This window comes from Asparagus officinalis, chromosome 4 (assembly GCF_001876935.1).
Source record: "Asparagus officinalis chromosome 4, Aspof.V1, whole genome shotgun sequence".
In the NCBI taxonomy this organism is placed as follows: Eukaryota; Viridiplantae; Streptophyta; class Magnoliopsida; order Asparagales; family Asparagaceae; genus Asparagus; species Asparagus officinalis.
Window position 1 is genome coordinate 2,719,398 of NC_033797.1, and position 27,001 is coordinate 2,746,398.

Below are 27,001 nucleotides of genomic sequence, written 5' to 3' on the forward strand. Positions count from 1 at the left end.
AAATCGACCGTTTTTTTTTATTTATCAAAATCGACCCGGTTTTGTGATTAGGCTGCTAATCACTATCCTAAATAGTCGGGGTTGGCAACCCCGACTATTTAGGAGGGTGTTAAACCCTAATTAAAGGGTGATTAGCAGGTTAATCACTATCCTAAATAGTCGGGGTTGCCAACCCCGACCTTTAATTAGGGTTTAACACCCTCCTAAATAGTCGGGGTTGGCAACCCCGACTATTTAGGATAGTGATTAACCTGCTAATCACCCTTTAATTAGGGTTTAACACCCTCCTAAATAGTCGGGGTTGCCAACCCCGACTATTTAGGATAGTGATTAGCCTGCTAATCACAAAACCGGGTCGATTTTGATAAATAAAAAAAAAAACAGTCGGTTTTGAAAAAAAAAAAAAAATTTCAGTCGGTTTTGAAAAATTGTTCTTAATAAATATATAGTTCCCCAATTGCTTTTCGGGTTGGATCCCACGGATTATGGTTCGACCCGATCAAAACCCGTCGACCAAATTTAAAAGAGCGAGAGCGAAATCAAAACAGCCGTGCTTCTTTCGACCGAGGTAACTTCGCAGTGAATCATCATCAGCAATAAAAAAAAGAACCGGCGAAAGAGGTCGAGAGAGAAAAATACAAAAAAACTCTGAAAAACCCTAGTTTTCAAAATCGAAGATCAATTTCGTCGTCAATGGATCTCCAGAACACAGTGAAAGAAGCTCTCAACGCACTCTATCATCACCCTGATGATGCCGTTCGAGCGCAGGCCGATCGCTGGCTGCAGGATTTCCAGCACTCCATCGACGCTTGGCAGGTACGCTCGTCGCCATGATTCATTCCTTTCTTCTAGGGTTTCAATTTGGAAAATAAACTGTTCATTCTCCTCTTTAAGGAAATTCTAGGGTTTTGCTGGTGGATTTCAAGCAATAGAGAAGTTTGTAGTTTATAATCTTAAAGAAGGAAGAGAATGGAGTAACTTACATTGGGGACAATTTGAAATTATTAGCAGATAGTTACATGACATTCTTTGCTCACAACGAAAATCTAATGCTAGCCCCTTTTTGAGGATTGTTCACTGTAAATTCATAGTTTCCTCTTTCTCTAATATTTGGCTGTGTTAGAGGACTATCTTTACTTTGTAGTCCTTAGGCGTCAGGCTAATTTAAACTTTAGAAAATGGGGGGAGCTTCAGTATTTTCATGTAGCAGTTGTCTGTCGTTTCCCAAACCCCTTTTTGTACAGCCATGGTGCCTGCTACTAAGCTCGACTCTGAATAAGGATCTGCGGTCAACTCTGAAGTCTATATCAGAGTACCTTGCTAGCTAAACTATTGGATATGTGAGTTTGCCTATGGAAAAAAATCAACGAGTTACTCGGTTAAAGGGGCTAACTGTAATATTTTCTTATGCTAAGAAGGTGTGCAGATGAGGGTTGTAGATAATATATATTGCTACTTATCTTGTGGGTTAGATACGTAGCAGACCTATGGTACTACTTATTTAGACATATGGTACTACTTATTCATATAGTTATGGATTGATAAATGTTTAACATGTTTCTTTTGTTTTAACTGACTGAAGTAGCAATATATATGGCTTTAATGACTCATTTTATTATTTTACATATATTTGTACTCTATCAGGATTTATGTTTCCTTGCAGGTTGCTGATAATTTTCTTCATGATGCTAACAGCAACATAGAGACCCTCATTTTTTGTTCTCAGACACTTAGAAGCAAGGTAATTTGGCTAAGAAAATTGGGCTTTGCTTATGGTAGATGATTTATTAATTTTTCATTGTTATATCCCTTAATAAAATTCTGAAGTGGTGTACGTAGGTGCATTTGTCTTTATCATTTTTTTATTGTTTATATCCTTACTTTACTCAATATTCATGCTAGACGTGCCTTGGGATTCTAGGTACAAAGGGACTTTGAGGAGTTACCTTCTGAAGCATTTCGACCTTTACGTGATTCCTTATATGTGAGTATTGTTACATAAAGATGAAAAATTTGTGACCAGTCTCTTTTAATGATCTCTCTTGATGTGAATAAGTTAGTTGTATTGATTTTGTTACGAGTGATTATGCATCCATTACATTAAACATTAATGCCAGAGTTTTGTTATAGTTTTATGTATTCTACATTTTTTATGATTTTCTGGTGGATCACCATACGTTCTCATAATTGACGAGACATTTTGCATATTTGTATGATTTGATGGTTGTCTCTGGATATTTGAGATGGTTGAATCACTCTAAGGACACTAGTCATGGATATTTGAGATGACCGATCTTAAGGACATTAGTCTTGCAATTCTTAATGTTTTTGCTCTTTCAGATGGTAGTTTGGAGAGATAGAAGGAGTGCATGCAGAAATAGACAAATAGGGTAACGAATTTATCAGATTTTGATCTCTATAGTCTTTATACAGTTATGGTAGTTACTCATGGTTCTGTTTTCTTCTATGAAGAATCTTTTCCTTACCGTAACAACAACTGAACAACCACATTCTGCTTCAATTCAAGTTAGTTTTGGTATTCGTATCTTTGTACTATCTTCATTAGCTACAATCATGTAATTCTTAATGGACAAGCTACTTGAAGTATCTGTTGTGCATCCCTATTCTCTCAATGGAATTCGCTCTTGTTCACCATGTTTGGGGGCACCATTGTCTTCCCATAAACTGACAATCTCTGCTAAGTTGTACATGCATAGAACACCATTAATTCCTGGATATTCCTCCGTCATGCATATCATGCATAGAGGTTCTCAATTTTGTAATGTTTAACATGCTTAGCATATATTTCTAAATACGCTATAAGTAATCAAAAATTTTGATAGAAAATTGAGGACTGAAGTGTCTCTGTGTGTCTATATACATACATACATACATAGATATACATATATATCTGTTTGTATGTGTGTCTGTGTGCGTGCATGCGCGTGTGTAGGTAATCAAAAAATTTGATAGAAAATTGAGGACTCAAGTGGGTATGTGTGGGTTTAGGTAATTAAAAGATATAGAAAATTGAGGGGGGGGGAGAGAGTGAGTTGAGGACTTAAGTGTGTAGGTAATAAAAGATATAGAAAATTGAGGGGGGGGGGAGAGAGAGGGGAGAAGAGGAGAGAGAGAGAGATGAGAGAGAGAGAGAGAGAGAGAGTAGTTGGTGGGCGTAGGCGGGGGTTGTGTGTGTGTGTAGGTAATCAAAAATTTTGATAGAAAATTGAGGACTCAAGTGTGTGTAATCAAAAAATTCTATAGAAAATTGAGGACTCAAGCGTGTGCGTGTGTGTGTATGTATGTATGTATGCAGAGTAGGTGTGTGTGTAGTGGGGGTTGTGTGCGTGTAGGTAACCAAAAAATTTGATAGAAAAGTGAGGACTCAAGTGTGTATGTGTGTGTAGGTAATCAAAAGATATAGAAAATTGAGGGGGGGGGAGGGAGGGAGGGAGGGAGAGAGAGAGAGAGAGAGAGAGAGAGAGAGGTAGTTGTGTGTGTGTAGGTAATCAAAAAATTGATAGAAAATTGAGGACTCAAGTTTGTGTAATCAAAAAATTCTATAGAAAAATTGAGGGGGGGGGGGAGAGAGAGAGAGAGAGAGAGAGAGAGAGAAGTAGTTGTGTGTGTAGCGGACAGTGTTGTAAATAGCGGCCAATAGCGGGGCTATAGCGGCGCGAATAGCGGTCGCGACCCTTCAGCGCTACGCGTAGGGGTTTCACGGCTGGCTTAAGCGGGAAAATCCGCTATTCATTCAAATAGCGCGTAAAAGCGGATTTTAGCGGGTTAAAAGCGGGTTTTCGCGGTTAAAAGCGGGTTTTCGCGGTTAAAAGCGGATTTTCGCGGTTAAAAGCGGATTTTTGTTGTTAAAAGCGGCTAAACCCGTTAAATCCGCTATCACACATTATGATGCTATATTTCTTGAATTTCTTCATAGTTTCATTCATACAACAAGCTTATTAATTGTTATTTATTGATAATACAAGAAATTTACAACTAATTGAATTTTTAGATTTTTTAATGAATTTTCTTATTATTTAGGATATTTAAATATATTTAAATTTGACCGCTATTTGACTGTGCGCTATTTACCGCGATTTCGCCGCGATCGCCCGATATAGCCTTAGCGGTACCTCGCCGCGACGCGCCGCGATCCGCTATTAGCAACCTTGGTAGCGGGGTTGTGTGTGTGTAGGTAATCAAAAAATTTGATAGAAAAGTGAGGACTCAAGTGTGTGTAATCAAAAAATTCTATAGAAAATTGAGGACTCAAGCGGGTGTGTGTGTATGTATGTATGTATGTATGTAGAGTAGGTGTGTGTGTAGTGGGGGTTGGGTGCGTGTAGGTAACCAAAAAATTTGATAGAAAATTGAGGACTCAAGTGTGTGTGTGTGTGTGTAATCAAAAAATTTTATAGAAAATTGAGGACTCAAGTGGGGTGTGTGTGTGTGTATGCATGTATGTATGTATGTATGTATATGTGTGTGTGTATAAATATACATATGTATATATATAAGTAAATATATGCATGTGTGTGTGTTTTAACTGATAATATAGATAACATGAAAAAGCTGTATCGGTAATGTTAACATTATGTTTTACATTTAGAAGTGTACCCCTTCAACATCCATGATTTTCTATATGTGTATGTTTCAGTTAATCTTTCTTTCTTTATTGTCAATTCTTATTTCTTCTTATTGTCACCAGTATCACCACTGTTATATGAATATTTATAGTTGTGTTGCCTTGTTTCCATGACTTACATTCAATAAATTACTGCTTTGCCATGTATGTCTTGTTTATATTCCTGATCATGCTTACACATCGATCTAAGCATTCTCATTTCATCCGTATAAATCTTTATTTTTTAAAATACATTTTTCTTGACCACTTAATGTTTATATCCATACATTCTGGAAAATCTTTCTTAAGCTTCATGGATGTACATGGGTCTCATCACTTAGTACTCAGAGCTTCTCGTTCAATCATTTCAATTTTTAGTACTTCAATCATTTCGATTTTTAGTACCATCCACTGCAAGTTCACCTTTTGTGCAAATTTGTGTCCTATGATTGTAGGGCTTGTGTTACTGGAAAGGTGTATGTCATAACAAATTAAGAATTTGAAATGATAACTCAATCAAATCTAGTTGCTTAAATGATGAAAGTGTAGCCTGCAATTTACTTAATATTGATATCATAATATTATTAGCGCACAACACAATTTCTCAGGGTGCGTTGACCATAAGTACATATTCAAAGAAGATATTTAAAAGACAGGAGCCATCAAAGATAATGTGAAAGGCTGCAGGATAGGAAAATAATGAGAAAGGCTTGACGATGGGCCTTCAGAAACTATGACATGAAGTTTCGGCATATTTCATAGACTCAAAGATCCAGTGCAGAACGAACCCATTAATTGAGGTTCTGTTGGTTGTATAAAGATGATGCAGCAGTGAAGCTTGAAGCATTTTGTTGTTACCAAAATTTCAGCTGAGAGAAGTAAGTTCAGGAAGGGCATATGATGAAAGGACTACAAGCTTTTCCAAGTCTGAAGAAGTGTACAAACAAAAAAAAAGCCCCCCCCCCCCTCTCCCCCCAAATTCCTCTCTCTGGTGTCTCCCATTTTTACCTGGCTTCCTCTTTTAACAACCAAAATTTAGAAACAAAAAGACCTCATTTTAAAGATGGCTGCCTGCTATGGAATGGACATGAATCAGTATGGCAATGAGATTTATAAGTTCAAAAGCCACACAAGGAAGGATATGGATTTGATACCTTAGTTTTATGCCATGGGGGTTTGGTGTCTATTTTTTTGACATATAAATCATTTAGTATGTTGAATTTATCAAACAATAGTAATACTAGAATTATAGATGGTCAGTGAATCTAAGAATCTTAGTCTTTATGGAAATTCAGAAAGTTAATGATCATGTTTTATGTACATTGCATCAAACATTTGAGCCTGCAAATTTAAGATTCATAATTTCATATTTTCCTTCTAGTACTTTTGTACTTAATATTATAGAGTTGCACATGAATTTTTTGTGTCTCATTTTTGTTTTAGTTTCCTCCTCCGCTTCATGGATCTCTTTGCATTCATATTTATTGATCTTTGTAAATTTATTGCTAATGCAGACATTGCTGAAGAAACTCAGCAAAGGGCCCCCAAAAGTTAGAACACAGGTATCTTTGAGGATAAATACTAAAGAAGTCAACAATGCCTTTAGTTCGAGTTTGCTACTTATTTTCCTTTACCTTCTAGATTAGCATTGCAGTTGCTGCTTTGGCTGTGCATGTCTCTGTAGAAGACTGGGGCGGTGGTGGCATTGTTAATTGGGTCAGTGAAGAGATGAAATCTCACCCTGAATACATCCCGAGTTTCTTGGAGTTACTTACTGTCTTGCCACAGGTACAAGTAAAAAGTATACAGTAATAAAAACTTATATAGTTAATTATCTAGTATTTGTTTTTTTTAATTTATACTTCTGTCTCTCATAGTGCATATTATTGTCCCTGAAGCATAAGGCGAGTAAGTGATGCACATCTTTGTATATATGTGCTACTTATTTATATACGTTTCACTAACACCTTTTTGTGCTCCTGTCTCTAATGCTAATTTGATTTTTATTAGAACTAAAATTATGATAAGAGTAACTTCAATTTAGATGAGTGGATGAACAGAGGAAATTCGAAGTCAAATGACAAAACATTATGCCTCACTGTTACCTTTCAGTTTAGGGGATACATACTGAAGTAATGGGGAAGGCTTATGATTTGACATTGGAAGACCTGTATTGGTTTTTGTGTATTCTGAAAATTTGTTCTTTTTGATTTTTTTTAAAAAATATTTGCGACGGATATAGGGAACATTTAGGCAGAGAGAGACCATCAAGGTATCATCAGATGAAATAGTGTTGTTGATTTGGGGAAGGCTTTGTGTATTTCCTGCAACTAGGTAAAGAAATTTGTGAAGATCAAAAGGTTTTGGTTGTTGTAGAAGTTGTTACCACTTTTAGGAGTGTTCTGGATTACAAGTAGACATTTAGAAGGTAAATAAATATTCAGAGGTGCAGAAATTTTCAGCAATGGCAATATATATTGATAATTTAGGGAAGTGTTGCATATTTAGTCAACCCAGTGAAGAAATGGAATATTTGAAATGTTCCGGACTGAGATTCATTAAAAGTAAAATCTATTACTGTCGTTCACTTTAAAGTCTACTACATTCAAGAAAGTACTAGTTCATCTTGTACGCTTGGCTACTCTGTTAGAGGGAAAAATAAGCTGTCAAATTTGGGACAAAAGGCTATAATCGTAAGTTAAGATAGTCACGGAAGGATATAAGCTGCATGGCTTCCTCTTGGGGTTTAGCAGCTGAAAATCTTGTGGTCTATAGGATTTCTGTTTCCAATTCTTTCATTTTGTTCAAACTTCCTTGGTCTTCTTGTCGTTATTTAAAAAAAATATATTTTCCATGAACAAGAAATATTCCTGAGCGAAACCCTATTTCTTTTGCTATATTGCATTTCAGGGGACTCAATTTCCATTTACAACACCTCTCTCAGAGTTCTTTGTATGCATTCAAGTCTAGATGTCACGCACATTTTTGGGTTGTTAGTTTTGTCATATCTCATATGGCTGGTTAATTTAATTATACAATTTTTAATAGGCAAATCTTGTCCACTCAGAAGATCTGTTTTTAGATAGGTGAATTGGAACACTTTGTGTAGTAGCAATGACTTTATGGGTCTTGTCTATCTAGGATTATGAAGTAAAATTAAGTACCTTCTTTTTCTCTGATTGAATGTGAACCATAATGCCAGAGTTTCACTTTTACATATTGAACCATCAGTGTGTAAGGTCACTTCTTGAATTCTTTGAGAATGATATATTGATGCACATGTTGATGATAAATTCAAAGTACTATGGAGTCGATTGTAGATAATGAAGTTTCCTGAAGATAACAATTTATAAATTTATACATCTTTTTGCTAGTATATGACATATCTAAATCTTGTATCTGCAAACAAAAGCAGTATTATATTATCTTTCAGAATTTGTACTGAAATTAACTTTGTTTAAACAGTCACTATCATATTCCTTTGTGCTCTCCTATATTGTTGCAATTTTATATTTCTGTTGTGGACCTTGTGGCATTGCAATGCCATACATAGTCCATATTAGATTAGTGACTGCTCTTTATAATGAGGAATTTCACTTGCAATGTGCTGGTAGGCATGTTCACGTTCTTAGTTTCCCCCCTTTTCACCTTTACAACTCTCTTTCATACTAGATGTTGATATGCGTTTATATTTTGTTTTGTTCCTTTTTTGTTCTATCAGGAAGCTTCAAGCTATAAAATAGCAGTTCGTCCTGAAAGGCGCCGCCAATTTGAGAAGGAGATTTCTTCATCAGCCGAGGTTGCTTTTGGTCTCTTGACCGCATGTTTGGGATTTGAGGAATTCAGAGAGCAGGTTGGTACCCTGATTTTTATCATCTAGTTTGCATGCATGGGTGTAGGTAGGATTTAGTTCAAATTTCAGACTGAAGTTATTGAGATAACACTATGCATCAAATAAGTTTTCATGTCATTAGCTTTTGGGTTGCTTGATTTTTCAACAAGTCAGGGAACAGGGAACGTTCAGTAATCTTGAGTTCATTTCATTTTGGTGTATGGGTTAAGAAGGTAAAATAAATGGGTGAAGATCTATTCAAAGGTCATGGACGATATAAAGGAACAAAGTTGTTTTTGTTTCTGGAAGCAGTAAAAGATAGGTCCAAAAGGAGTAGATGATGTCATCAGATCTAGATGGGAATGAACAAAGAAGAAACAGTAATGGCAAAAACATGTATGAGAAGTCTTAATCTTGAATGATCTGGATTGCAGGATTATGTTCTCCCAGTCTAATAACTAATAAATCAATAAAAAACGTTATATATTTGGGTGCATTCATAGTTTCCCATATGGATTAGTTCACCAGATTTTGGCTTCCTTTTGTTACTACATTCGTATCTTCTGTTTTCAGGTTTTGGAGTCTTTTGCTTCATGGCTACGACTGAGCCATGGGTAAGTATTCTGAGTGCATTACATTAGGAATTTTTAAATATTGGCACCCCGGCTCACCTAGCAAGTCTAAAGCACTGTCTAATGGTTTTTCTTCTTCTTATTATTCATTAAATGCTATAGATGTGCCCATTTCTGCTATGTAAAATACGTGAGGTTTCTGCTTGCTGATTTATAGATCTTTTTTATTTGGGTGTGGTTTTCAGGATTCCTGCATCTTCTCTCGCTTCTCATCCTCTTGTCCATGCAGCCTTATCATCTTTAGACTCTGAGCAGCTTCTTGAACCAGCTGTAAATGGTACTTTAGATAAGCATATTTAGCACATTTTGCAACTTAGCACATTTTGCAACTTGCTCCTTATTCATGTCTTTATACTCAGCATTATGTATCTAGCTTATATTTATAGATCGCGTCCATTCTATTGAAGCAGTTAACTGGGATCAATATGTTGAAATAATTGTTAGCTAGTTTTTTTGTTCTATTTGTATGTTTGCATTAAGGTACCATTTGTTTGTTTCAGTTACCATTCATGATAGATTATATCCATAATCAGTTGATTTATTTCTCTGATGTACTTTTATTGATTACGTATGAGGATGTTGAGTTTCAACAATAATAGGATTATAGACATAATATTGTTTTTTCCAAGTTTTTGAAATCAAAAGTTTATATACTGACATTTTGAGATCAATAAAAGATGCAGGAATGAGCAGTCTCTAGATTTAATCTTATGTCTTAACTACTTGTAATGTGATATTCTTTTTGCTTGACTCCTCCGGCATTATAATTGTCATATAGGTTTAGTGATCTTGCAAGTGAAATCAGCAGTGACATACTGTTATACATGAAGTGGATTCAGTTTTGGCAGGTTGTGTTTCTCATACTGTTGCATAACCTTGAGCTTGTTGTAAAGGAAATCGAATTTTGTTGGCTAAGGTCTTGTGTCATCTTGACAGTGTTGGCACAGAATACATATTTTGTTCAGCACAAGCCGTTCAAGCACTATTTCACGTCTTTAGTACAGTGGTGAAGACATAGAGTATGGCTCATCTCAGTTGTTTGTCTTATATCAAGAGCCTGTTCTTGTGCCAGCAAATAAAGCAATTTATAGAAGTTATATTGTTGTACTAATAATATTGATCTTCCTTATGTTATTACTTGTCATATGGCCAAAGTATACATGTTGTTTATAACGTTGTGAGTTGGGACATGAATAAGTAGAACATTATAGGTTACTTATTAAACTCCAAGAAAACCTGATCTCTCTTTTTCTTGTGTTCTATAGGCCGGTATTACCTGCACTCTTATTCTGCTAGTTTGACACTAATAGAAGAAACATATTCTATCAGGGGAGGGGTGATGTACCAGCATGCCGCATCACCCTTTTCGCATTCTCAAGCAATGTGCCTTGGTTGCATTCACTCATGTCATCATGGATCCTGACAATCACCCAAAAAATGTGTTTAATGAATTTTTATATCCTCAGATATTGCTAAAAGCGTTGGGATGGACTTTTAGTACTGGTCTTACTTTTGCTGATTACCAGTAGATCAAGATTTCTATACATTTGAATTATTGCTGGAGTTGCTCTTTTCTTTTAATTGCCAATGATGCTCCTTGTATCCCATAACTGAGCAAAAATTTGAAGATGCTGTCTTTTCACATCTGCATTTGAATAGGACTAAAAGCATGGCTACAAACAGATGTTATTTCTGCTATGTATTTATATTATTACATTCTTTACTCATGCAGTTATATCAGAATTGATACACTATAGTGTAGCTAGAAGTTCCGGTGGGTTCTCTGCACAAATGCCTCTGATTCAATTACTTGTTCCGCGTGTTATGGGTCTCAAAGATCAACTTAGGGACTCTTCTAAGGTATGCTGATCTGATCATACAGGGTCCACTGTGGTTGTCTTTGTTTAGGCACTGTTTCATTTATAAGAGCATTCTGGAAGTTGAACTTAAAATTGCAGTGACATTTATTGTCATTGGCTCATGGACAAGTTTTCACACATTGATGGTCAACCGTAATTCCAAAATGTTGGATTAGATTGTGTTTTCCTTATAGTATTTTCTTTTTCACCTTATTTCTTTGCTATTGCTTGCATGAGGAGTTGCCATTCAACTTGCTGTGAATGTGGGATTCATACTAGGGTTGTCATGAATCATAACCTGATCATAAATCATGGTCAATTCTTATGTGGAGCCTTCTTGATGATGCTCCACAGATGATCCTGTTTTGGATGTAAATGATTTGTCTTATGAGGATCTGTAAGGGTGATAATGTGGCTACAGTCAATATTATCTTTTGTAACTTTTTTTTTTCGTTCCCACCTCCTACCTCCCACCCCCCATTTTGCTTACTCCTAGGTACCTTCTTGCTGTTGCTTTTCTTATACATTGTTTTGGACTGTTTTAATTACTGTTTTCTGTCACTATCTTTTAATATTTATTATTCCAGGATGAAGAAGATGTGAAGGCCATTGCTCGCTTATTTGCAGATATGGGGGATTCTTATGTAGAATTGATTGCGACTGGTATAAAATAATGTTTGCAGAATCACATCTTTTCTTTTAAGTCTAATCCAACACTTCCGTTACACACATTCTTGTATATATTAGGACAGATGCTCATTAAAGAACTTTGGTTACTTTTCTCTGCTGCTGCAGTGCTCATTTGGTTGTTTTCCCCAGGTTCTGATGAATCTATGTTAATCATTCAAGCATTGCTTGAAGTTGCTTCTCACCCTGATTATGATATTTCCTCCATGACATATAACTTCTGGCACCACCTCCAGGTTAACTTGACTAGAAGGTAAAGATGATGTGAGTTGGAGGAATCTTGGCTGTTTGATTATTATCAGCACAAAATTCTATTAATCCTTATTGGCACAGGGACTCCTATTCTTCATATAGTTCAGAAGCTTCAGGTGAGGAAGAGAGGAACCGGAGACTGCAAGTTTTTCGTCCATCATTTGAAATGCTGGTGTCTTTGGTGAGTGTTGTTTAAGTAAAGTAGGGTAATATTTTGAGAATTAAATTTTATATATGTTGCATTGTGTTTTGCCTATGTTTCTACATAATCTTGTGTATTTTGGTTATTTAGGAAAGATATTCTTCCAATGAACAAAAAACTGCATTACTGATATTATTTAAGTAATTAAATATAGTCTCACTTAATTTTTGCAACTAAAAGAGAAACAATCACTGACTAGGAATATCAAGATATCTTTTAGAAAGTGTTCATCCTTGGTATTAAATTTTACCTATCTCCAATGTGGATTAAGTGAGGGCGAGCCATATGACTGACCAATATGTTAGGGTATTCATCCTGTGAAAAGTAAAAAATCAAGCTTACAGTCATGTTTTTTGCTATTGTGTTTTACATCAACTTCTGGCTGTTGGAGATGAATATCTTCAAAAATATTTAAAATCCTCAAAAGGTCATGCAGGAAATTTGGCAAATTTGGGTGAACATGTGATTTCCCAAAAATTGGCGACGTGTAGTTTCTCATAAGACGGAAGGGTATATTGCTGAAAGTGAAATAACTTTTATAAAATGAAACCTTCCACATACATTTTTTACTAGGGCTTATCGTCAAGACATCTATACATGGACTTTCTAAAAACTTCTCTCCTTAATTTTGATCATACTTCATTTTGGCAGGTTAGCTATCGGGTTGAGTATCCACAAGACTATCAGAACCTTTCTGAGGAAGATCACAAGGATTTCAAGCACATCAGATATGGTAACTGATATATTTCTATTAAACAAGACTCTTAGCTAACCATCTACTGTAACATCACAAACAGGAAATGTTCTCTGGATTGTTTAGCACAAAAATTTCCCCCTGTTATATTAACTAATATCTGTTGATGATATATGTAGAGAAAGTTGTTTTTAGTTTCTCTTTATTTCCATAAGTTGTATGAGGTGTCTTTCTAGCTAGGGGTTAGATCTTGGACAGTTAATTATAAATCAACCTCGTTGATCATGATCCACATGGATTAAACGTACATAGGCTAATAGGTAAAATACATGTATATACCATATTATCTGTGAGCCTTTCATAACGCTTCCATTGTTGCAAACCTTATTATTGAAGGAATTTATTAAATAAAAAACTAATCTAGTTGCTCTCAATGCGAATTTAGCTTAGTCTGACAAATTAAAAAGCTCAAAAATAATAATATTTGCATTATAAATAATTGAAATATTAGACTCTAGTACGTCAAGCTGCTAATTTTCAAGCCTGATAGAACTATCACTTTGACAGCTGTCAGCGATATACTAGTTGATGCAACTGCAGTTTTGGGTGGCGAATTAACTTTGAAGATTCTCTTTATGAAGCTAGTACAGGTGAAGCAAATTGTCTGTGTGCCTAATTGTTGGATGATTATTTTTCTCATTCCATAGATCTTCCTTCCAAAATTCTTTTTCGAGGCCTATATGTTAAAGAGCTAGTAAGATTTTACCCTGTGAGCATGCTCCATTATATGTCTTTGTTACAACAGCATGTCTTACTAGTTCAGAATTGTAAATTTCTTGCATCTATTTGTTTATGAAAGTATGTAAAATTCTACATTGTGATTGTTGAAAACTTGAAATGCATGGAGTCATACATATTCATGGTTTAGACCACCATGTTGTGTGTATGTCTAAATGCACATGCTCTTTAGGGGATTTTTTGGTCTCGTTTCAGTGACTGAAAGATAAACACATTTAAATAATTGAACAAATGTACTACTTTTTTCAAAAGCATGTATTTTTTTTGTTGATGTAATAAGGCGGATTGGTAATTAAAACCGTGTCAATTTTCCTGTGGGAAAGGCCCATCATTCACTTGACCAAGTTTGTTCCTAAGAAATGAATAAAGGGAAGCTTTACTGTGCATTTTTGTGTATGAAATATGTAACTGCAATTGGGTGCCATCTTCTCCTTTGGCAGATGGTGCCGCATTTCTTATTCCATTCGCTCCTTAAACCATTATCATGCTTCTTGATATAGTCTTGTGAGCAAATGTTCAATACTAGCCTCAACTTAGTAGTTCTAGCCTTCTAGGTTCTGTCTTCTCCTCATTATCTTCTATATACAAATGTGCCACCTGCCGAAAGCAACTGTCATATAATTTCTACAGGTCACATGCCGTTTAATGGATTCTTTAGATTGCCCTAAATTTTTGGTTGGAACAGTGGAAGTGAATATATAGTGGGATAGGCAAACTGAGCTGGTTTTGGATCTGGAACTTTCTAATGTATAAGTGATACTGGTGTATCTTCTCTTCGGAAAAGCGATCCTCATGGGAGCTTGAGGATAGGTGATTTTCATGATATCTTGAGAATAGTGGTGTGAAGCGACACGACGGAGCACAGGATGGAGCGTGGAGCGAGGCGAAGAATCAAAGACTCGAAGCCTCAGTTTTCAGCCTCATGAGTCGACTCATGTGTATGTTTGAGTCGACTCAAGAAATCAAGCCCTGTTAGCAATTCGGCTCTGACCAGTCGACTCATCATTTGATGAGTTGACCCATGAGTTACGAGTCAACTCATGTGAGGTCATGAGTCGACTCATCAGGGGTTTCCAGATTCGTTAAGGATTCTGTTTACGTGTTTTCCTGTTTGGGTTTGGCTTGGTTATTTATCAGATTGCCACCACGTTATAAACCCTATAAATAGGGATTGTTTAGGGTTCTAAAGAAGAGGGAGGAGAGGCCAATATGTAGATCTAAAGGGTTTTAGGTCTAAGTGAGATCCTAATCAAAAGGATTAGGGTTTAGATTGTGAGGATCTATGAAATCTTAGAATCAGAGAGGTAATTAAGAGAGATTCTAATCATTGTATTAGGGTTTAGTGAGGATTGAGAGCTTGTTCTCGATTCTAGTGAGATTGTGAGGGAGAGATTTGTAATAATTGATTCTTCATAATCTAGAGAAGGTATTTTCCTTCGCCATACTGAATTGTTCTTGTGTTTTAGTTGTCTTCTTCTCAACCCACCTTTTGGTAATTCCGCGACCAAATGGTGCTCGCACGGCGACTCGTATCAATAAGACAGAGGCATATGCATTAGCCTCCCCTTCTTCATGAGGGCATAATTTTCTGTACTTCAATGTTACTCATTATCTTGTTGAGGGTAGGGAGCTGTTAGTATGGTTGTTGCTGTCCATTGTGATTTGTCTCTCTTCCCTCAAGAGTTAAACATTAATAATGATCCATAGAAGCGTGATAACTGTAGTTATCTAATTATCACATATTGGAGATCGCCGAACAAGCTCTTTTGTTTCCCAGTATTTTCATTGCTCTTGCAGCAATTTATAGGCATCAACAGTTTGATAGGATGGCTAATAACTAAAATAAGCATAAATTAACAAATGCCTGCTATCCTTATGATGAGTGGGAAGTTTGCGGAGATTCATTTTTTAGTCATGATGCTTGACATTGTTTTCTGTCATTTATTAAGGGTGTTCTGATGTTATAGGCAGTTGGAAATTGTAGCAGTAATGAAAACTGCAAGTGGCAACCTGTGGAAGCAGCACTCTACTGTATACAAGCTATCGCTAAATCAGTTTCAACGCAGGAAGCTGAAATAATGCCTCAGGTTCGTGTTACACAAAGTTTAATCAGATAGCCTAGTATGCAAACTTTTCTGTTATTCAAAGCCATTTTCTCTTCTGTTTTTGAAAATCTATAGTCGACCATGGTGCCTATTTGTTTTTATCTTATCGATATGAGCGACACCTAACTAGTAGAAGATTTATCACTCCAGATGTCATTGTGATTATGTTCAATAATTCTGATGATGGAACTTTGTATAATTCAATATCTTGATACTTTATTTCTCTACATATCTGGAAATGTGCTTGCATACAAAGTGTTCACAATTTAATTGAGTCTAAATTACTCTGCGTTATTCAGATATACTTAAATCAACCCAAGCATCTTCCACCAACATGAACAATATTTCTTCTTTTGACCCTTCCTCTCACACAAGTTTGAAGATTTCTCAAATGAAACACTGCAATAATATGGAAGCACACCTCTTGCATGGCTGCCACAATTGAGAATTGTTTCCTTGCCTCCAGAGTGATACCTGTTGCTGGCATCCTATTATCATTGGGATAGTCCAAACTTTGGGGCACCAAAGTTATAATGGGGGTAAACTTTAGGGTATTAAAGTGCAAATAAACAAAATAAATGAGGGACATCGATAAGCAAGGAGCCCCATATGGGGAAGACCAAGTAGAAACAACTACAAGTAATACATCCATTGAAATAGTAACGAGAAACACAACCACAGAAACATCCAGATGTAATACATCCATTGAAACAACGAGTAATATATCCACAAGTAACTAATATTAAATTATAATGTATATTCAAATCTTGAGTTACCAAATTCAACCAAAACGAGTAACCTATAAAATTATCTACTATAGAGCACATGTAATAAAATAAGTAGATAACTAATATTAGTATATAAAATTATCTACTAAGGAGCAATCTGTAACCAAAATAGTATGTAATCGACAAGTATATGCACTAGTATATGCACTGGACAAACTTTGCTCAAAAACTCAAAAAGCTAGAAAAAAAACTTTCCTAATACAAAAAAAAGTTTAACTTCGAACATTTATACTTCATTTTCCCAGTACAAAATATCAACTAAAAACTAAGTAAACGATTACCGCCTTCAATCCATGTGGCATCATCATAAGAGGTCACGGACATAAAGGAGATAACCAAGACAATGTAGAAGATGGGGAAACTTCAAAGTTTCCTACTCAATATTCGACTCAAGATCTAAAGAGTAAAGATATGAGCAGAGATGATGAAGAGAGCTGTGCTAGTAAAGAAAGTGGTGGGGATTGCGTGGAGATGAGCTGTCCTGACCAGCTTGTATGATGAATTTTATAAAATAGATTATTCAAAAGAAAAATAAATGCAAGTAAGACAACAACTCCGACAACTATTGATATTTAACTTGAGTTGTTAGGGCCTAAGAAAGGATCAGAGAGGAGAAATGAACAAAGAGAAGATAAGAAAAAAGAGAAAGTAACGAAAAGAAGAGAAGAAAAAAGAGCAAGGAACAAAGAGAAGAAAAGGGAATAAAAATAAGAGAGGAAATAATAATAAATAGCTTAAGAAAGGTACGTTCTAGCTGTGCTGCACTAGGTTGAGGCGAAGAAGTGGCTAAAATAGATATGCTGTAATAATTCACTTTACGGTGAAGTTTTTCTGACACTTTGATACTCTAAAATTTACATATCAAGGCCTATGGAAGGAATAAAGAGAAGAGAAATGAACAAAGAGAAGGGGGGGGCGGGGGCGTTCGCGCCGGGGCCGACGATCTGGAGAAACGGACTCGCGCGAACAACGACAGGACACGAAATAAAAATAAGAGGAGATAGAAAAAATAGCTTAAAATAGCCTAAGAAAAGGATGCTCTAGTTTTGCCCTACTAGATCGAGGCGAGGAAGAGACTAGGAGTAGGTCATCCAGCAGTACCTCACTTTACCTTAGTCTTTTGACGCTTTGATATCCTGAAGTTTACACATTAACTTTCATATCCTAAAGTTTTCGCATTTTTCCAAATTTGTTACGTCAAACTTTATGCAATTTTTAATTTTGATTTGATATCCACACTTTAGGGTATTAAAGTGTTAAAAATAAAACTTTAGGGTATCACAGTTAAAAAGATATAAACATTAGATATAAACTTTAAGGATTAAATTTAAGTATAAGTTTTAGGGTATTAAAGCGTCAAAAAAACTTTAGGGTGTTAAAGTTAACAAAGTGTAAATTTTTGGATACCAAAGTCCAAATAACCTTTTTTTTTGGGTACAATATGGGTGTTGTGAGGGGAAATATATATGAGAGTGTTTTTGTCATTGAGTGACTAAATTGCAAGATCCCTTAGGATTTGAAGGACTAAGGAGCAATTCAAAGGTTTGAGGGACTGATATCTAAATAAACCGTTAAAAATTTTAACTAACAAGAGGTAAAGTGGGGTACTGCCAATGTTTATTATTAGTTTCTTCTTAGCCTCAACCTAGTAGGGCAAATCTGGATATCTCGTCCTTAGGCTTTTTTTAATACTGTTTTTCTTTCTTTTTTTCTTTTTACTCTTCTTTTTGTTTGTTCCTCTTTTTTCTTATCTTCTCTTTGTTCATTTCTCCGTTGTTTTCTCTCTTTTTTCTTATCTTCTCTCTTTTCCATTATCTTCTATTTGTTCTTTCCTCAGGCCTAACTACAGTGGTTGTTTAAATGGTTCAAATATCGATAGTTGTAGGAGTTGTTATTTTTGCTTGTGTTTGTTTTCTTTTTATTTTCTCTATTTTATAAAATTTATCATACAGGCTGGTCGGGCTAGCTCGTCTTCGTTGTAAACCCCACGACTTTCTTTACTAGCACAACTCTCTTCTACATCATTCCTGCCTCCGTCCTTGGATACTGAGTCGGGTCTTGAGTCGGGAACTTCAGCTTCCCATGTTCTATATGGTCTTCGCTGTCTCCTCTATGTCCATAGCCTCTTGTGATGACATTACATAGATTGAAGCTTTCATCATTTAATCTGTTTTTAGTTGTTATTTTGTACTAGGAAAATAAAGTATAAATGTCTGAAGTTAACTTTTGTATTAGGAAAACTCTATTTCTAACTTTTTGGATTTTTAATCAAAGTTTTTGTCAAGTGCGTATAATTTGTTTGGTTATAGATTGTTTATTAGTAGATAAGTTTATAGGTTAATGTCAGTTATCTACTTGCTTTTTTTTATATGTGCTCCATAGTAGATAATTTTGTAGGTTTAATAGTTAACATTTTGGTTGAATTTGTTAACTTAAGATATGAATGTACATTATAATTTAACTTCAATTACTTGTGGATGCATTACTTGTTGTTTCTATGGATGTATTACATGTAGATGTTTCTGTGGATGTATCTACTTGGCCTTCCCCATATGGGTTCCTTGCTTGTCGATATCCTTCATTTGTTTTGGTTTATTTGCACTTTAATACCCCGAAAGCTCGCCCCCTGCCATTTTAACTTTGATACCCCAAACTACATTTTTGCCAAAAAATACCCTGAAGTTCAAGAGAAAAATAATAATTTGGCACCCTTAGTCAAGTCAATTTAGGGTATCAAACTTAGATGTTTTTGGACTTTAGGGTATTTTTTGGGTAAAAAATAAAGTTGGGGTAAGCTTTTGGGCAAAAATGGAGCTACTATACTACGTAGTCTAAAGTAGACGGTTTAATTATAATTCTTTTCCCATATCTCATTTCTGCAAATATCCACAAGCAAACCATACCAGTTCATAAATGCAAACTAATCAAAAAAGGAAGGTTTTTTTTATTAGTCTCTTAAATCTCTCATATTTTAAAAGGAGTCCCCCAAATCTTGGAAGTTGCTATTAGGACCCTCAATTCTTTGGTTATTTTGAAATTAGTGCCTCAAATCATGAAAATTATTGTCAGGTCGCCCAAATATTGATTTGTTTTGAAATTAGTCCCTCCAATATAGAATATATAAAAAGCAATGGGAGGGATTACTGATCAATATCACTTTGCATTAATCAATATTTGGTATAATCTACACTCACGACTTGTGTCTGCCCTTTTCTGTATTACCCTTTCTCTTATGGTTATATTTCTCCTTTTCAAATAAAAAAGGAGTTGTTTTGGATGCATTTGGTTTTGACTTTGGTGAGGAAGAACATAATCTTTTTGTTATTGTTTTCCTAAGTGATCTTCCTTTCTCTTTTTTTCCCTTTCATTTTTAAATTTTCAGGAGGATATACTGCATGCTGGTAGTGATATTTAAGTATCTATTTACCAATTTGGAAGCAAAGGCAAAGTGCTGTTTATCACATCTAATATGTTGAGATGCACTGGGCTTCCTAGACATCCTTAAATTTGAGACTGTTCTATCTCTAGCAACTGTCAAAATTTTCTTTGCTCTTCATTAGATGAATTTATTCTATCTCAAACAATTTATCTTCTGGAGTATCAGTAATGCTTCTTATACACACTCTATAGAGATAGCAGAAGGTTCATTTTCTTCATGCACAACAGAAACCTTGAACAACAATTTCCCCCCCTAGATTTTTGGGAAATAGCTTGATGGATGTGACTGCTTGATATAGTTTCTTCAGGAAAATAGGGGTTTCCCTTTTTTGGGGTCCTCTCTCAAGAGAACAATGATAGATACATCCAATCACTGAGGTTATTTTAGTTTGGTTTAAGCTTTAATCCTGTAGAATAATTAATATAATTCATGCAGGTTATGACATTACTTCCAAAGCTTCCTTGTCAGCCCCGGTTACTACAAACTGGTATTTGCAACAAACTTTTAAAGCGTTCCTCTTTTATGGATCATTATTTTCACCATATTCAGAGGCCTAGATGTATTGACGTGTTTTGAATTGTTTTCTTTTGGAATATGAAATTCATCAGTCTGTTCGACCATTGGAGCATATTCAAAATGGATCAACGCTGCTCCAATTGAACTTGCAATCCTGCCTCCACTTGTTGATATTCTTACAAGGGGTATGAGCACATCTGAGGATTCTTCAGCAGCTGCAGCTATCGCATTCAAGTACATATGTGAAGGTAGATTGTATTTGCTAATATTTGTTAAAATTGGTCTGATTTTTGCTTATATACTGTGCTTGAGTCCCTTTCAGATGATGAAATGCAGACAGACAATTTTTTCCAGGTAGGACATATACACATTGTACCTCTATCCCACACTATGTGTAAGGTGCTATGTTACCCGGGTACTTCATTATTGAAGACGTACCTGTACCGGACACGTACCCGACACTTTCCCGTACCCAACCTTCATGGACACTTCTTGAATATATGCATGCATTTATTACAACATGTACTCAATTATACGATATATGTGTTAATTTAAAACACTTGTCAAAGACTTCCTGGACGTAGAGCTTACACTTCACATCCGTCTTTTGAAACTAATGGGATACGGGTCGGGTTCGTTTCAGTCCATACCCAAGTTCAAAACTATATAGTTAATGAGTTGTTTAGATGTCTAGTAAAAAAATGAGTAGTTTACAATTCACGATAATCAATATGATAAAATAAACTCAAAAATGTGATCGAAATTTTAATTCTAATGACACATGAAGCGGAAAAAATTTATCTCATGTACATTATTAATTCAATATATATATGTAGCCGTGTCCCCGTACCCAACATTTTATAGTTTTGCCGTGTCCCCTACCCGTACCCGTATCAGTACCCGTGCCCGTTTCCATGCAACTTACTAAAGTGTAACACATTTGTTGATGACATACTATTTTTTTCTCTTTTCTCTAATTTCTTATCTTCAACATTTCGTCACGCACGAACTCAAACACTTCTGAAAGATCTTTTGTTCTCCCAATATATCATCAGTTTTTTCTTTTCCAGGAAACTTGGCATCCATTTCCCCAGTAAATATTGTTCTTAGGATTTGCAATGACATAAGAAGATTAGGAAGGTTAAAATATTTAAGTACTTTTCCTCAAACAAAGTTGCTTATAATATCTCTCTTTAGCCTTTTTGTCAGCATGATATTAAATTGTCTTATCTTCTAGCCTAATATATTTGTACTGTATTTTTTTCATGAATATTCAAGCGACTCCTTGTTTTCAACATTGCTATTAAATATCTTTTTAAGGATGACGCCTTATGAGCACTTATTTTTTGAAACCTTGACCTTTTCTATTTAATTTGTTTTATTTAAATGTTACTTTTTGATCTCCTAGACTGCAGCAAACAGTTCAGTGGATCATTGGATGGTCTCTTTCGTATCTATCACATAGCAGTCAGTGGGGAGGGGGGTTACAAAATATCTGTTGACGATTCCATGCATTTGGTTGAGGCATTGAGGTATTATTTTTTAAATCATTTCTAGGGATGTTTAAAAATATTTTGCTTTACTTTGTTTTCTTAGTGCATGTATGTCAATCATAGAACCGTGTGTTTAAGGAGAAATGAACAATAATGTTTTTTTATTGCAGTGTGGTTATTACAGAACTACCCCCAGAGCATGCTAAAAAAGCATTAGAATTAGTCTGCTTGCCATCTGTTTCTTCTTTACAGGTAAATCGACTAAAAAATGTCTTTTGTACACGTATCCTAAGTTATTCCTTGTATGTGTAACCCTTCATCTGAACAGCAGGAAATTACTGCTCAAGGTGGAGTAGCAATGCAACAGTTACCCGCACGGCAGTTGACCATGCACATTGATCGTCTAGCATGCATTTTTAGGTAAGGACCTTGAGTTTAAAATAGTTTTTGTCTGATATCTATTATCTAACTGGACTACATTCAGGAACGTAGATCTTCCAGAAGTTGTGGCTGATGCGATTCAGAAGTTCTGGCCAATCTTTAAATCTATCTTTGATCAGTAAGCATAACATTCTTGATGCTCTTTTTGGAAAGGGTTTTGTTAACAAGTGCCCTGGGTTAGTGAAGAGTGAGATAGAGGTTTGGGAGGAGAGTGAAGTTTGATGAGAAACAGTGGTCCCCACACCCCCAGGGGCACTCGTTTACAAATTCCTTTGGGAAATATATTCAATGGCATGCATGTACGGCACTAACGATGCCACAAACACAACACACGGCCCTCCGCTCCACCCCTCCACCCTCCCCCCCCCCCCCCCCCCCGCCTTCTCCCCTAAGGCCCCGAGCTTTTGTGCAAAAAAAAAGATTAATTGATCATGTCCTTTCACTGTAGTCGTGCTTGGGATATGCGGGCGATGGAGTCGTTATGCCGTGCCTGCAAATATGCTGTGAGTATTCCCTGTAATTTAGGTTATTTGTACTGTATTACTGAGTTTGTTGTTTATTAGAGCGAACTTGTTGTGATAACTCTTGGAATTACTAGTCTAATATTAGTCTGAAAAATGAGGAAAATGGATATGAATGGAGTTGAGCTGGATTCATACTGGGTCCATCATGCAATAACTTTTTAAAGCCCAAGGTGCCCTTGAATGTATAAAAGCATGTTAGTCTTTGAACCTTATATTTGTTAGTTTCCTCTTATTTGGCCTTGCCTTAAAAGGTTGAAAGACATTGAAAAACAACTGATGTGAACAGACATTTTTTAAGCCCCATAATTTTAATGAAGAAATTGATGCTTCCATGGAAGACTATTTCAGTGTTAAGGTAGTTCTTTGTTGGATAGTTCCATGAATTGCACATAGGGTGATGGTGAAGGCTTCTTCTCATGTTTTATCACATGGACATATAGACATGCAAATGGACAAAAAAGGGTTATTTGACAGTGCTTCCTGTACTTCGGCAAAAAAGTTGTCATGCATGACTACATGGATGATTTGTACACTTGACTATGATTTTTCCATGCATCAAAGTGGTCCGGAATTGAATGGTTTCCAATGAACATAGTATGCCTTCGTGATTGACAAGTAAACGGTGTTTCATGCAGAGGTAGTATAGCACTCGTAGCTAATGTTTAAGTCTGTGGAATATCCATGTCAGAGCCGTTCTTATATTTCTGGGGGTGCACTGCAGGATAATTTCTGTCTCAGTCGGTATATATCCATATTCCTATGACCAACTTCTCCAGTGCAAACTGCCAATATGCTTGTCATAACTAGCGTGAAGAGTAATGCTTTTCATTTTAATGAATTGTCATCTCCTTTTTGTTAGAATCCAGTCCATCACATGACCTTCCGTTTAGTATATAACTTCACCCATGAAGAACGTCAGGTGGCGACTTAACCTCCTCGGTAAGATGTTTCACCAGTGGTCCCTTCTCCTAACAAGATTTTGTCTGTGACAGCCAACAAGAAGATCTTCTTGAAAGGGTGAATGATTCATTATCTCGATGGACGATATGCTACCTGTCATGCTTTTGGAATTTTTGCTGAATTAAGATAAGAAAATCAGACTAGCAGAATATGGTATGTGGTCTTGATAATTCATGAGAATAAGCCACTGAGGCCTTCCAAGTGGTAAATGGATGGTGATGGAACGATGTATATAGTCCCAAGTTTGAGTTGTAAACTTATGCAATGAAAACTGAGGGAAAAATAAATCAAAGAAAGAACTAGAGAAACGAATAAACAAAGTGGCTTGTTGGCATTATTATACTTTCCATCTGTCTGTACTTTGAAATCTCCTTAGCAATTTACTTTCTGAGGTTCCCACATCTCTTATTAAATGAACAAACATTTCCAGTTTATCCGTGTGTTATATCTTATTTCTGTTAGATCGTTTGAGGATAGATTATTTGCATTTCTAGCTTGATTTCTATCTTTTACGGTTTTACCCTCTTATATGATGTATCTTTGAAGAATGAAAAAAAAATCATGTTGCATATATAGATGCTTCAGATTCGGTTGAATTTTTGAAGGAGGATTTACATTACTTTTATACATCTAACTGAAGATTCACACATGTAGATATGTGAATTGTTTTATTTTCTTTAAATGCATGAAATACACCGTCACCAAAGTCATTTGAACAAATACTTTGTTAACTTTTATAAATGAATAAATCGGCAATTGAACAATGGCTATACTATAAATCTATCTGACATAAGCTTTGGAATGGGTTTTAAGGTGAAAACATCAGGAAGGTACATGGGGATCACAATTGGAGTTATGCTGGAAGAGGTTCAAGCTTTATATCGGCAACACAGCCAACCATGTTTCCTTTACCTATCAAGTGAAGTGATAAAAGTATAATTTGCTGAACTGTAATTAACCTCAATATATTCTATTTGTGTTTCTACTGATGGCATCTTAATTGGCAGATATTCGGATCTGATCCATCTTGTGCAAACTACCTTGGTAGTTTAATTGAAGCACTTTTCAGCCACACAACCAAACTTCTTATGACGATTAAAGTAATTAAATTTCATAATCCGGTTTTCTCCATCCTGCAAACCTAAAAGAATTCTGCTTACACGGTTGTTAAACTTACTTACTTTCGATGTCTTACAGGATTTCACAGAAAGACCTGACATAGCAGATGACTGTTTTTTGTTGGCCTCAAGATGCATTCGTTATTGTCCTCATCTATTTATTCCTTCTTCTGTATTTCCTTCATTAATTGACTGCTCAATGATTGGCGCTACTATTCAACATAGGTAACTAGAATTTCTTTGTGATCCTCTTTATTGTTTAGAATTTATCAAGCATTTGAGTAGAAGCTGCAAAATTGATGTTCTTATTTTAATTCTCTTTGATACTGGTGCAGAGATGCTTGCAAATCTATACTGACATTTTTATCCGATGTGCTTGATCTTGCAAACTCTTCTGCTGGTGAAAAGTACCGTTCAATTATTGACGGTGTGGTACTTCCTAGAGGTGCCACCCTCACTAGAATATTGATAGCCTCCTTAACCGGAGCACTCCCATCTTCCAGGCTAGAAGAGGTTTGTCTTTAGTTGGATCGTATTACTACCCTGTTTAATAATAGGGCTTTTTTGTATATATACCCCTTAAGTAATGTATTTGCATAATTACCACATAATCCAAGTATTTGCGGAACTACCCCCAAAACATCAACTTTGGAAAATGAATACCTTCCGAATCAATAAATCATCAACTTTGATAGGATAAGTTTCTCAGTGCAATGTTATCAACAAAATAGTCAAATTTTCACTTGTGGTGTCTGACAAAGTTGATGATTTGTTGATTTGGTTCAAAGCTGGCGAATTTGGGGCAGTTTTACAAATACTCAGATTTTAGGTGTAGTTCTGCAAATAAGCATGATTTAAGGCGCGTGTACAAAAAAAAACCCTTAATTATATAATGTATCAACTTATCCGTCCCCTAATTGTATTTATTTTTTTTCTTTTGAATTTATCTTCTCAGGTTTCTTATGTCCTTCTAGCCCTAACAAGAACATACGGAATGAAGGTGTTGGAGTGGGCAAAGGGAAGCCTTTCACTAATACCATCTGCAGCCATAACAGAGGTGGAAAGTGCAAGTTTCCTTCAGGCTCTCTCAAATGCTGCATCTGGATCAAATACTTCTGCACTCACTGATACCCTCGAAGAGCTCTCAGATGTCTGTAGACGCAATAGAAAAGTTCAAGAGATAGTTCAAGGTGCTTTGATGCCTCTTGACCTACATTTCACTGCTGTGACCTGATAGTAACAGATGAAAGATGCAAAGCTTATCAGGAGTTGCACAATGAAAATTAGCTTAAGTGTGAATTATGCTCTGGTTCGGTGCACGTTCGATATCATTATTCTTGTGATTCTTATTGGTGAGAGTCGTCGGAGTGTATCATTTCTCTGTCATATTGAAGGACATCCAAATGCTCTCCTCTCTTTTTCTTAGTAGGAGTGGGCAAGGGAAATGTGTTCATTTTTATTTTTATTTTTTTTCTGCCCCCTTAATGTATATGTTACTGTGCATTTGTATTGCGGATGTGAAACCAAAGTCATATGAGTGGTTGAATTTTGTAATTCTAATTCTTCATGAACTTTGTATTTGTGAGCTCAATTGTTATAAGAGCGTGATCCATGTTACTTCTTTTGTTTCACTGCTGAGACCGAAGATACGATGTTTACTGTAAACGATCTTAGTGAAATGTCATTGTTCAAGGACTATTATGCATATAGCTCATAGTAAGGAGTACGTTAAAAACCCCTTAGCTTTTCCATCAAATCCTGAACTTCCTTTCTTTTTCTCTTATTTTTTCGCACACAGGGCAAGGTTAGATCTTCTGATCTTTACTTCGAAAGTTTTCTAGTCTTACCTATTTTCTACGGTTATTTCAATATAAGCCCCCAAATCTTAATTGTTTTGAGATTGTCCTCTAAATACTTGTATTTTCAAACTAGACCTTCGAATTCTTTGATCGTTCTGAAATCATTCCCCCAAAATCTTATAACCAGCATCTAACTGGAAAGATTAATTTTAAAATATTTACAAGATTTTGACATTAT

General features: G+C 35.7%; 1 protein-coding gene across 3 annotated transcripts; it reads left to right on the forward strand.

Moving 5' to 3' along the window:
* On the forward strand, positions 557–26,595 carry LOC109836355 (transportin MOS14). 3 transcript variants are annotated; one of them, XM_020404232.1, is made up of 27 exons: positions 557–816; positions 1,664–1,741; positions 1,922–1,984; positions 6,139–6,186; positions 6,266–6,412; positions 8,346–8,477; positions 9,030–9,070; positions 9,274–9,365; positions 10,821–10,948; positions 11,535–11,610; positions 11,767–11,887; positions 11,968–12,067; positions 12,740–12,821; positions 13,350–13,432; positions 15,548–15,667; positions 20,348–20,399; positions 20,521–20,676; positions 21,837–21,960; positions 22,092–22,173; positions 22,250–22,341; positions 22,406–22,480; positions 22,811–22,865; positions 24,660–24,779; positions 24,854–24,946; positions 25,044–25,189; positions 25,300–25,477; positions 25,920–26,595. In XM_020404232.1, the coding sequence occupies exons 1-27, from the start codon at positions 694–696 to the stop codon at positions 26,196–26,198; spliced, it is 2,886 nt and encodes a 961-aa protein (XP_020259821.1). In that variant the 5' UTR covers positions 557–693; the 3' UTR covers positions 26,199–26,595. The 3 variants fall into 3 exon arrangements, with proteins under 3 accessions (XP_020259821.1, XP_020259822.1, XP_020259824.1); XM_020404233.1 differs by having other exon boundaries at positions 22,253–22,341; XM_020404235.1 differs by having other exon boundaries at positions 11,989–12,067.

What these genes read in the sequence shown, in the direction of transcription:
- LOC109836355 (XM_020404232.1), top strand. Translation starts at nt 694, where the DNA reads ATGGATCTCCAGAACACAGTGAAAGAAGCTCTCAACGCACTCTATCAT. An exon ending in TCTTGAACCAGCTGTAAATG is followed by an intron (nt 9,366 to 10,820) that starts GTACTTTAGATA and finishes TTACTCATGCAG; the next exon opens with TTATATCAGAATTGATACAC. An exon ending in TTGAAATGCTGGTGTCTTTG is followed by an intron (nt 12,068 to 12,739) that starts GTGAGTGTTGTT and finishes TCATTTTGGCAG; the next exon opens with GTTAGCTATCGGGTTGAGTA.